We start from the raw sequence: 13,780 nt of genomic DNA on the forward strand, positions 1-13,780 counted from the left end.
CCAAAACAACACTCCAATACGTGCACCATGACAGCAACCACCCACCCACCACCACGAAAAGAATACCTACCGGAATCAATAAAAGGCTATCGATGCTGTCATCTAGCAAAGCTGAATTTGACCAAGCAACCCCCCCGTACCAAAAAGCCCTTGATGAAAGCGGATACAATTTCACCCTCACCTATGAACCCACGCCAGGAAACCAGCCAAAAAAGAACAGAAAACGAAACGACATCATCTGGTACAACCCCCCATACAGCAAAAACGTCTCAACTAACAACACAAATTCCTCAATCTGATTGACAAACACTTTCCCAAAGACAACACCCTAACAAAAGTATTCAACAAGAACAACATTAAATTGAGCTACAGCTGCATGAACAATATACGACAAATCATCTCAAACCACAACAAAACAATTGCAAATGAGCCGTCGGCCCCCAGACAGAGCGACTCCAAAACCAACAAAGGCTGTAACTGTCGAAAGAAACCTGATTGCCCTCTCAACGGGGGGTGCTTACAAACATCATTTGTCTACCAATCTAAGGTAATACGCAAGGACATTAACACATCCGACACATATGTAGGATTAACCGAGGGAGAATTCAAAACCAGATGGAACAATCACAAGGCTTCTTTCAGGAACAAAAACCTGCGAAATACCACAGAACTCAGCAAACACATTTGGGACCTCAAAGACAATAATGTTGAATATTCAATAACATGGCAAATTCTTGCATCCAGCACACCTTACAATAGTGGTAATAAAAGATGCAACCTATGCTTGAAAGAGAAACTGTTTATTATTTACCGTCCAGACCTGTCATCCCTCAACAAGCGCAGCGAAATTGTAACAGCATGCCGCCATAGACGGAAACACCTCCTAGGTAACACATGAGCCAATCACCACGCCCCTAGGCCAGCCTGTACCCACCCACTCTGTGCCCTATATAAACCATGGTATGCGAATGCTCCCATTAAAATCTCCTGATGATTGAGGGTACCCCCCTCATGAAACAGGCCTATAGAGATGAAATAGTCTTGTGATTTTTTTTCCCACACATACATATATATATATATATATATATATATATATATATATATATATATATATATATATATATATATATATATGACTGTTGTTACCAAAAGTATATTAAGTGGGATTTTTCAGAAAAACAAATATATACAGTAACACAAAAACAACCTGTTTCTGTGATAAAATCAGTCCCTTGAGCACAAAAATTAAAATAATACAACTCTCCAAAAAGTATTGTAGTTAGGGATGATGTTTGATAAGAAATTATCGAGTTCGAGCCCATTATCGAATCCTCTTATCGAACCGATTCCTTCTCGATTCTCTTATCGAATCCAGATTTAAAAAAACCCACAATATTTGGTTTAACAAAAGCTCACTTTTATTTTATAAGAATAAAATAAAATAAATAAATAAATATTGACTGTTACCCCCCTAAAATTTTTTATATATATATATATATATATATATATATATATATATATATATATATATATTGACTGTTGTTACCCAAAGTATATTAAGTGGGATTTTTCAGAAAAACAAATATATACAGTAACACAAAAACCACCTGTCTCTGTGATAACTATAGGTGTATAAATAATAATATAGTGTTAAATTGTTGGGCACAAAACTGAAAATAATACAGCCTTCCAAAAAGTGCACTTCTGTTGCTATTGGAACATACTAACTACACACACTATGACACTAAGAACACCACAGTCATCAATTAACAATTCTTCCCCCCCCCCTTACATGAGAGCGAAGCCTGGCAATAATTGCATATTGCTTGTTTTGCCTTCACTATACGTGTTGAGGTTAGACAGCTAACAAACAATCCAAAGCAGATTAATCCATTTAGGCGCTTTATTGTTGTTGATCTTGCTTTGTCTTTTCCTATCTTGACTTTTGTCTTGCACAGGACTGTTATTATTATTTATTTTTTTAAACTGAAATACACACAATGACAAATGTATAAGCTCTGTGATTCAATTAACATACTGAAATGTAATACACAATATGTAAATATTAGCTTCACACAAATATACAGTACTATCATCAAACAAATACTTCTGAGTGTTGAAACTATTTCGATGGTGGAAATATGCGACTGGCAGCCATTTTAAGTCCTCAAAACATCCATTGAAACAGTGCACAAAAATCGTTTTTCAATAAACATCTTAGTATCAAACCACTTTCCACCTTAAAGGGGAACATTATCACAATTTCAGAATTGTTAAAACCATTAAAAATCAGTTCCCAGTGGCTTATTATATTTTTCGAAGTTTTTTTCAAAATTTTACCCATCACGCAATATCCCTAAAAAAAGCTTCAAAGTGCCTGATTTTAACCATCGTTATATACACCCGTCCATTTTCCTGTGACGTCACATAGTGATGCCAACACAAACAAACATGGCGGAAAGAACAGCAAGCTATAGCGACATTAGCTCGGATTCAGACTCGGATTTCAGCGGCTTAAGCGATTCAACAGATTACGCATGTATTGAAACAGATGGTTGTAGTGTGGAGGCAGGTAGCGAAAACCAAATTGAAGAAGAAACTGAAGCTATTGAGCCATATCGGTTTGAACCGTATGCAAGCGAAACCGACGAAAACGACACGACAGCCAGCGACACGGGAGAAAGCGAGGACGAATTCGGCGATCGCCTTCTAACCAACGATTGGTATGTGTTTGTTTGGCATTAAAGGAAACTAACAACTATGAACTAGGTTTACAGCATATGAAATACATTTGGCAACAACATGCACTTTGAGAGTGCAGACAGCCCAATTTTCATCAATTAATATATTCTGTAGACATACCCTCATACGCTCTCTTTTCCTGAAAGCTGATCTGTCCAGTTTTGGAGTTGATGTCAGCAGGCCAGGGAAGCTAGGGTTGATAGTCTTCTCTTGATCATCTTTGGGACGGTGTGAGCCAAGACATCCAGGGGGTTTAGCTCGCTCGTCTGCGGGAACAAACTGCCGCCATTGCTTGCCGTGCTACCGAGGTCCTTTGTCCCTGAATTGCTCACACACTCCGGCAGATTCAATGGGGGTCTGGCGGCAGATTTCTTTGACTTTATGGTTGGAAATGCATCTGCTTTGAGTGTCGCAGGATATCCACACATTCTTGCCATCTCTGTCGTAGCATAGCTTTCGTCGGTAAAGTGTGCGGAACAAACGTCCAATTTCTTGCCACTTTGGCATCTTTGGGCCACTGGTGCAACTTGAATCCGTCCCTGTTGGTGTTGTTACACCCTCCGACAACACACCGACGAGGCATGATGTCTCCAAGGTACGGAAAACAGTCGAAAAAAACGGAAAATAACAGAGCTGATTTGACTCGGTGTTTGAGAAAATGGCGGATTGCTTCCCGTTGTGACGTCATCACTCCGAGAGCGAATATTAGAAAGGGGTTTAATTCGCCAAAATTCACCCATTTAGAGTTCGGAAATCGGTTAAAAAAATATATGGTCTTTTTTCTGCAACATCAAGGTATATATTGACGCTTACATAGGTCTGGTGATAATGTTCCCCTTTAATATTGAGTTACATAAACAAGTTAAACAGTTTACTTACAGACGTATCTTTTCCAAGGCTTGTAAGAGCTAACACAACTTGTCTACTTCTCAATTGTCTCAACCCGGACGTGCCCAAACTAATGACGCGTAGTATTTTCATATCGCCACAAGGTGTCAGTAAGAGTCTACAATCAAATGGGCATGACATTGCAGGTCCCACAGGGCATTTCCTGTACGTGGGAAGCATACTTGCCAACCTTGAGACCTCCGATTTCGGGAGGTGGGGGGCGGGGGGCGTGGTCGGATGTGGGATGGGGGCGTGGTTGATGACGGGGGCGTGGTTAAGAGGGGAGGAGTATATTGACAGCTAGAATTCACCAAGTCAAGTATTTCATACATATATACATATACATATACATATATATATATATATATATATATATATATATATATATATATATATATATATATATATATATATATATATATATATATATATATATATACATCCTGAAAATATGCAAACAAAACTGTGTTTAGATAATTGATACTTCAAACTTGCATAAATAAATCTTAAGGAATATAACATAACTTGGCTTCTGAGAGCTTCAAAAATGTAATGAATAAAATGCTAAAGTTGTTGATAAACAAGCAATTATTTTAATAATTAAATATGGTCATTTTAAATGAATTATTATGATCATTTAAAATTTATTATTTCCAATATGTTTATTTTAATGTATAATTCTAATGCCTGGATGTAATAAGGAGTCAGAAAAAATACAAATAAAAATACAATTAATTTTGATGTTTTTAGCAAAATATAGTAAAAATGTTTTTTTTTTAATTTTTTTTTTTTAATTAATAAATATATTTATTTTTAGGTAAGATAAACATAATAATACAATTTATCTCTAGTCCGGATGATTTAGTTCTTGTCACCCTGTTGTCCTCCCGTCATGAAAAAAAGTTTGTCCTCACTCAGGTCCGCATGGAGCTGGAGGGGGCGTGGCCTCCAGCTCCGGCTGAAAATCGGGAGATTTTCGGGAGAATATTTGTCCCGGGAGGTTTTCGGGAGAGGCGCTGAATTTCGGGAGTCTCCCGGAAAATTTGAGAGGGTTGGCAAGTATGCCGGTTCTCAAAAAGGGATTCGAGTCAATGGAATTGTTTTTTTTCTTATCAAACAACCGGGAGAACCGATTTCGAACATCTTCCCTAATTGTAGTATAAACACTATGTGCACATGCTTTCCGCACATTATTATTGCATAATTAACACATTTAAAGTAACTGCAGAGCTGTGATTTTACACGAGTTACAATAAAATTACAACATGCTGTAACTTCACCGTTGTCATTTGATAGTTCAGTGGTGTTGCCAAACTTTTTCCACCAAGTACCACCTCAGAAAACACTTCCAAGTAGCACCATAATGACCAACATTAAAATACCGTAGCGTAGTAGGCCTACGTGTTCATTAAAAACAAAAATATTTTGTCTATGCAGCTCCTTGTACTTGGAACATGCTAGAAAAGAGACTGGAAGCTGACTGAATTGTTATCCTTAAATGCTTTTAAATGTAAACTGAGAGCATTTGAAGGAGCCTCAGTTATCTGTAACTGTTTTACTTGATGTCCATCCTGTCATTTTAATGTGTAATGTGAATGGGATTTGATGTATATTGTAACTCTGCTGCCTTTTAGCCAGGACTTCCTTGAAAAATAGGTTTTTAATCATAATGGGATTTTTTAAAGGTTAAATAAAACAAGGCAGAGGTTTTTATTTAACAAGTTTATTTAATATCGTTTGGCCAACTGTAACATTACACACAGTTTGAACAGTAACACTGTGTTTGAATATTTCATTAAGTGATTCTTTGGCATTGTCATAACTTACTGCAAGGATTGTTCTCCCAGGACGCAAACGGACTATTCCGGACAGGACTTGAAGGTAGGAACATATTTATTAATTAATAAATCCTACACAGGACAAAAGTCAGGAACTAAAACAAAAGGATAAGCGTGCCGATTGCACGAGAGGCCAAGGGACATAAGCAGGAAACATACGCTAACACTGAGCCTGAACTATGGACATGAAACAAAAAAAACTTACTGTGGCAGGAAACGAGCAGCATGAACTAAGCATGACACAAGCAATGACGCCAGGACGACTAACTGACTTAAATAATAGTCTCTGATTAGAGCAGGTGAAACTAATCAGTCGCCATGGAAACCAAAACAAACAAGAATGCACAAAAACAGGAACTAATTGGAGTCTTAAACTAACAGAAAATAACAAAAAACATGATCCAGACCACAGATCATGACAGGCATAGCACTAGAGCAGAGATTTCGAACTCAAGGCCCGATCTGGCCTGGAAATAATATGTGACTATAAATTACTTCGTCGTTTCTTACTAAATGTATTTTGTTTTTTTCCATTTTAACAACAAACAAAAAAAATGCAGGTACCGCATGACATTGCATACCTTTTTTAACTTTAATTTTATCCAATATAGCAAAAAATATATTATCATACTTTCCAAACATTTTATTTTGATAAAATATTTTTGCTTGATTTATGGTTTTAGAGCCAGTTATCCATCAAATTGTAAACTGTAAAAATGACAATACATTTTACTGTGAAATCTGCGATGTTTAATTTTTTTTTTACAGCATATTAAATAAAGTAATAAAATAAATAATTGTAAAATAAATAAATACATTTTATAAATACATTTTATAAAATAACTAAATAAATAAAATAAAGTAAATTGAAAAAACTCTACCACTGTTTTTGTACGGGAAATTCTGTCGACTGAGCTGCCAGTGTAATTATTGTAAGATCAATGGTTATTTTTTTTACTGTTAATGATAAAACAGTAAAAGAAAACAAAAATGGTAAAAAAAATTGGCAGCTCACTTGCCAGAATAAAATAAAAACATGGTAAAGTTTTTCCATGTTGTTAAAAAAAAAAACACTGTACATTTTATAGTAAAATTCTGGTGATTGAGTTGCTAGTTTTTTACTGTAAAAAAAAATACAGATTTTGAGTGTACGTAAAAAATATATATAATAATCAAATTCATATAAATTCATTCGTTGTTACAATGCTTGTTCTTTATTTCCATGACTATTTACATTGTAGATTGTCACATCAAAACTATGAATGAACACATGTGGAGTTATGTACTTAACAAAAAAAAAGGTGAAATAACTAAAAAACATGTTTTATATTTTAGTTTCTTCAAAATAGCCACCCTTTGCTCTGATTACTGCTTTGCACACTCTTGGCATTCTCTCCATGAGCTTCATGAGGTAGTCACCTGAAATGGTGTTCACTTCGCAGGTGTGCTTGAAGCTCATGGAGAGAATGCCAAGAGTGTGCGAAGCAGTAATCAGAGAAAAGGGTGGCTATTTTGAAGAAACTAGAATATAAAACATGTTATAACTGAAACCATGTTTTATTTTGAAGAAACTAGAATATAAAACATGTTATGACCCCCTTAACATGCTTCAAAACTCACCAAATTGGACACACACATCAGGACTGGCGAAAATTGCAATCTAATCAAAAAACCAAACCCCAAAACTCAAAATTGCGCTCGAGCGCCCCCTAGGAAGAAAACACAGACAAAACTGCCTGTAACTCCCAGTAGGAATGTCGTAGAGACATGAAACAAAAACCTCTATGTAGGTCTCACTTAGACCTATGTTTCATACACTGACAACCCCCAGCAAAAATCAACAGGAAGTTTGCAATTCCCCCTTCAAAACAAAAGTTGGGTAAAAATAGTCACCTTTTTTCAAACATTATCTCCTCTGAGCGCGTTTGTCGTTAGCACAGGAGAGAGATTGAACCCTTCTGATTAAAAGTTGATGAAAGAGTTTTAATTACTGCTACGGTTTGGATTTTATGAGCCCTCAAAGTCAGTCCCGTCCATCGCTGCTTGCAGCTTTAATTTACCTTTGTTTTCTTTATTTTAAGTATCAAGAGAAGCAAAAAAAAAATGTTTGCAATGTGAAGAAGAGGGTGTCTCTGCTTCTTCCTACTGCTTTTCCTCACTGTGAACCAAATTATTATTTTCCTGCGCTTCGAGTTGTGTTTGTTTTCAAGTCGTATTGTAGGATTTTAAAACACTCCACTGATCTCTGCACCTTGACACCATTGTTGGTCCCTTCAACACAGTTCACAGCTTGCTTTTGTCTCATGTCCCTAATTGGGTATTGTCTGAAGTGTGTGTGCGTGTGTGTGTGTGTGTGTGTGTGTGCACATTGCTATGCTAACTAAAACCAGGCTGTCGAAGTTCCTGGCCTTTTAGACAATCGTCACCACGTTACAGGACTGGACGAGAAGACGGTTGTAAGCCGATGGAAGTATTTTTAGGTCTGAGGTTGTGCTGTCAAAACATCAAACGCTGACTAATGAATGGAAGAAGCCTCGGTAGACACAAGCCCAAAGACACCTTGACACCTTTTAAGGATGCACCACTTTCTTACTGGACCACTATACATTTACCAGACAGGTACATTTGCAGGGATATGTTAGCTGTCTTTGTGTATTTGACCAGACTGTGAATGGGACGCAGCCAATCGTCACGTTATGCTTTCTGGGGGGGAAATGTTTCAATTTATATTGCTTTTAATGTCTTGCATAACTTTAAAGTCATTCGTATAATCTGCATTTTGAAATAGTAAGAAGACCACATGATTTAATTTTAATTATGGTAGTGTGGATCTTTTGTAATAAGTCCGAAGCTAATGCTAGAAACTAGATGTTTCATGTAGTAGCCTGTTTAAAATAATATATTTTTAATACAAAATATACCCCAATAATTGCAACAAAATACTAACTTTGGTGCAAATGTGTGGTTGTAATTCGCAAAAAAATATCTAAAATGAAAAAAAAAAAAAAAAAAAAAGTCTTCTTTGAAAATGTTTGTATGAATTATAACAACTTTATTGATATAATCAGTTAGTTTTGGCCAATATTTTTTTCATTTTATGTCATTTATGAGAGGGTCATTTTGGTACATAAGTGTGTTTATTTATTTATTTATTTTTAACAAATTTGCTCCAAAAAAATGGATCAAAATCAAATAATTGACCCAGTCAACGATATACTAACCTCATTGCAAATATTACATTTTGCAGCTAAATTTGCATATTTTGTGCTGTTTCATCAGAACATATCAGTGGATCTTTTGTAATAAGTCCGAAATTAATGCTAGAAACTAAATTTTTCATGTACTAGCCTAATGAAAATAATATATTTCTAATACAAAATATACCCAAAAATTGCAACAAATACTAACTTCGATGCGAATGTGTGTTTGTAATTCGCAAACAAATATCTCAAATTAAATAAAAACATTTTTTTTCTTCTTCGAAAATGTGTGTATGAATTATAACAACTTTATTGATATAATCAGTTAGTTTTGGCCAATATTTTTTTCATTTTATGTCATTTATGAGAGGGTCATTTTGGTACAGAAGTGGGTTTTTTTTTTTTTTTTTGTTTTTTTAAACAACTTTGCTCCAAAAAATGGATCAAAATCAAATAATTGACCCAGTCAACGATATACTAACCTCATTGCAAATATTACATTTTGCAGCTAAATTTGCATATTTTGTGCTGTTTCATCAGAACATATCAGTGGATCTTTTGTAATAAGTCCGAAGCTAATGCTAGAAACTAAATGTTTCATGTAGTAGCCTGTTTAAAATAATATTTTTTTAATACAAAATATACCCCAAAATTGCAACAAATACTAAATTTGATGCAAACGTGTGGTTGTAATTCGCAAACAAATATCTAAAATGAAAAAAAGAAAGAAAAAGTTTCTTCTTCAAAAATGTGTGTATGAATTATAACAACTTTATTGATATAATCAGTTAGTTTTGGCCAATATTTTTTTCATTTTATGTCATTTATGAGAGGGTCATTTTGGTACATAAGTGTTTTTATTTATTTATTTATTTATTTTTAACAAATTTGCTCCAAAAAAATGGATCAAAATCAATTATTGACCCAGTCAACGATATACTAACCTCATTGCAAATATTACATTTTGCAGCTAAATTTGCATATTTTGTGCTGTTTCATCAGAACATATCAGTGGATCTTTTGTAATAAGTCCGAAGCTAATGCTAGAAACTAGATGTTTCATGTTTAAAATACTAACATAAACAAAAAAAAACCAAATAAACAAAAAAACAAACAAAAACAAAAAACAAAAAATAAATAAATATATATATATATATATATATATATATATATATATATATATATATATATATATAAATACTTTTAATTACATTTTAATTTAGTCTTTAAAAACTGTATTTTGATACCTATGTTGGTACAATGTTTATATAAATTGCATGTGCATTAATTTTATTCAACACAGTGATACCGTTCAAACTGTGTGCAATGTTAAATACATAATAAATACACTTGTTATACTTTGGCCTACTACGCTACTGTATTAAATGCTGGTCATTGTGGTGCTAATTGGTCAAAAACATTTGAGAATCACTAGGTTAAAGGATTCGGTATTATCATAAAATGAAACATTAGAAAAAGCAGATGTTATTTTTAAATGCATTTTTTTTAATTATTATATGTTTAGCTTTAGAAGAGAATAGAATAGAATAGAAAGTACTTTATTGATCCCTGGGGGAAATTCAGCACCACAGTTCGCTCACAATAGACAAGAATAATAATAAATAATATAATATATTATATAATATATAAATAATATAAGTATATTCTACATATACTACATATACTCTACATTTAAGCGATTAACATTTATTCAGTATTTTTTAACTTTAGAAAGTTACATGGTTGAAAACGATAATGATGCCAAAAAACATAAAAAAAAAGATGGGAAGTCCTCAAAGGCTTATGTTGAAAGTGTAATTATGTTTATAGATTATATGTTATCTGTTGTTGTATTCCCTAATTTTTAGTGACCTGAACATAAGATGGACTGTACATACATTTTTTGTTTGTTTTTGTTTTGAAAATGTAATTTTGTTTATAGATTATATGCAATCTGTTGTGTTCCAAAAATGTTCAGTTTTTTTTTGTTTTGTTTTGTTTTGGGGTTTTTTCTCAGTGTACATGAATGAAGGTGTGTGTTGCTGGACCCGACTTGGACATTATCTGGACTGGACCTGGTTTAAAAAAAAAAAAAAAAACCTTTAAATGAAGCTAATTTCATTTACAGCCAGGTCTGGTGAAGATAGGGTCCTTTCTTTCCTTTTTTTTATTTTTAATTTTTAATTTTTTTTTTTTATAGATAAGATAAATAAATATTTTCTTGGATAAAAAGGAAAGTAAAACAATATAAAAATAATTACATAAGGGAGAAAAAAGAAAGAAAAAAAGTAATTGAATGAAAATGTTAGTGGACCAGCAGCACAAACAATCAAGTGTGCTTCAGGCAGAGGTGTGGACTCAAGTCACATGACTTGGACTCGAGTCAGACTCGAGTCATGAATTTGATGACTTTAGACTCGACTTGACAAAATGTACAAAGACTTGCAACTCGACTTAGACTTTAACATCAATGACTTGTGACTTCACTTGGACTTGAGCCTTTTGAATTGACATGACTTGACATGACTTGCTACTTTCCCCAAAACCCAAAGATGAAAAAGTTATTCGGGAGCGCTCCGTATTTTTCATTGTGTACTTGTCTATCAGCGTTGCGTGTGTCAGCTGGTGTGCTGTCAGTACAACAGCCAATCAAATTAGATCTACTTTGTTTTCATCACACAGCATTCATCCAATCAAATTGCAGGACAACCAACGAAGAAGACATGTAAAACCACACGCCAGTGAACAAAAAATGATACCTAAAATAATTTTGTTTGGGTATAAAAATTACGAGGTGGTCAACACAAAACGGTTTGCAGTATGCAACACATGCGGTTCGAAAATGACTGATGGAGAGGCAACAACTTCCAACTTCGTCCGGCATTTGAAGTTGCACAAAGAACGGTAAGTTTTGAATGTAAGATAACGTTTATTGGCTAAGTAACGTGACTTTTATTTGCTGTGTAGTTAAATCAGTGAGGCTGTAAACTCACTGCTAACGTTATAACGTTATTGCAAACACGGGAATCTGTTGCAGTTCACTACCTTATTCATACTTTTTGTTCAGTGATTTTTTTAAGCAGGGTTACGTTAGTCAATATATCACACGTAACGTTAGACGGCGGTCAGCAGCACCGCGTATTTTAGCCACCTAAAAAAAGACAAAAATAGTAAAATAAAGGTCAGTTAAAATGTATACTATATTATGAATATGTGTACCGTTTTAGCTAGCTTTCTGACATACTGTTGGTTGTTTACCTCAGTGGTCCCCAACCACCGGGCCGCGGCCCGGTACTGGTCCGTGGATCGATTGGTATCGGGCCGCACAATAATTTTTTTAATTTTTTTAATTAAATCAACATAAAAAACACAAGATACACTTACAAGTAGTGCACCAACACAAAAAAACTATATCTCCCCCTTTTGTTCTGGGCATTGAACATGAAGACTCTTCCTTCACTGTTCCGAGTGGCCATGAGAGTCTTGGCAGTGCCTGCCTCCAGTGCTCCAGCGGAGCGAGTTTTCAGCCATGGTGGCATCATACTACGCCCCCATCGTGCACAAATGACTGACAGACTCTTGGCTAATTTGGTCTTTTGCAAATGCAATGCAGCATAGGGCCCTGACATATAAAAAGTACAACTTTTTTGTTATGTTCACGTATATGTCATGTTTTTTCAATGTTAACACTTTTGTACAAATAAGTACATTTGCACTTTATTTTTCAATGTGTTTGTTCTGTAAAGGAATGAGTTAATGTTTAAAATGACTATTATAAAGTGCAATGTCAGCACAATTTTCTTTCCTGCAATTTAAAATGCACTTGTTTTAATAAATAAATACAGCGTTTGAAAAGCATACACAATCTGTGTTAATATATTAGTCTGTGGTTAAAAGGACTTGAAAGGACTCGAAACTCAAAATGCAGGACTTAGGACTTGACTTGAGACTTTCCAGTCTTGACTTTGGACTTGACTCGGGGCTTGCCTGACTTGACTCGGGACTTGACTCGGACTTGAGGGCAAAGACTTGAGACTTACTTGTGACTTGCAAAACAATGACTTGGTCCCACCTCTGGTATCGTGTGTTCTTTTCTATGTTGATTTAATAAATAAAAAAAATAAATAAAAATAAATAAAAAACAACAACACCCTAATCGTATTTTTCATGTTAGATGATTACAGTATTATCGAATAGATAATTATTTGTTTTAATTAGTCATATTTAACTACATTAGTTATCATACAAAAAGTGAGTGTACTGTATGCGTGTCTTATTTATAGTTTACTACATTAGTGATACCGCCCAAATGTTCCAATACTGCACTGATTTGTAGAAATATTACTTAAAACTAAAAATGTTTTATTACATTTACAAACATTTCAATTTAGAGCTTTATGTGATTTTTCAGGAGCTGAAACACATATATATATATATAGATATATATATATGAACGTATACATATTCCGGAAGTTCCGGCCGGTGAAAACGGAAGTAGGTACGTGGCCGCTTCAGCCGACAGTCTCTCCATGATGGCGACGGAGGTTCAGCTTCGAAGCGGCGACCTCGACAGTGCTGCCGCCAGCCGCCTGGACGTCTCCGTCGACGGCCTCACCCTCACTCCTGAGCCGGAGGACGAGCACGGCGGGTCCGAGGAGCCGCAGCCGGAGCCCGGCAGTGTGACAGCGGGCGGCACCGAGGCTGCAGATGGAGGAGAGACTGACAAATGTGCCGTGGAGGGGAAATGGGGCTTTCCTCTGCAGGAGCTGTACGGAATGGCGCTTAAATTCTTTAAAGGTACGTTTGTGTGCTTTAAAAAGTCCACTTTGAGCTTTTCAAAACATGAACTGGACGAAGATAGCTGCGGCTAACATGGCTACTAGCTAGCTGTCACCTCACGGAGTTTAGCTAGCCGCGAAGAAGGCACAACTTCCGGGTTCGCCAAACGTGAACGGCAACTCTCGCGACACAACTTGCGGGTTTAATAATAAAAATAATAATAGATTTTATTTGTAAAAAGCATTTTACATTGAGCAAACAACCTCAAAGTGCTACCGTGTAAAAAGTAGGGATTAGAGATGCGCGGATAGGCAATTATTTCATCCGCAACCG

At 35.2% G+C, this 13,780-nt stretch overlaps 1 protein-coding gene across 2 annotated transcripts in view; it reads left to right on the forward strand.

The window, feature by feature from the left end:
* The first annotated feature begins 13,150 nt into the window (after positions 1-13,150).
* LOC133623670 (Golgi resident protein GCP60) overlaps positions 13,151-13,780 on the forward strand; it is a 38,262-nt gene continuing 37,632 nt past the window's right edge. For both annotated transcript variants that reach the window (XM_061986942.1, XM_061986943.1), the window contains exon 1: positions 13,151-13,465. In XM_061986942.1, coding sequence (XP_061842926.1) covers positions 13,198-13,465 — 268 coding nt within the window. In that variant the 5' untranslated portion in view covers positions 13,151-13,197. The remainder of the gene's footprint in view (positions 13,466-13,780) is intronic.

This window comes from Nerophis lumbriciformis, linkage group LG26 (genome assembly GCF_033978685.3).
Source record: "Nerophis lumbriciformis linkage group LG26, RoL_Nlum_v2.1, whole genome shotgun sequence".
NCBI classification, from domain to species: Eukaryota; Metazoa; Chordata; class Actinopteri; order Syngnathiformes; family Syngnathidae; genus Nerophis; species Nerophis lumbriciformis.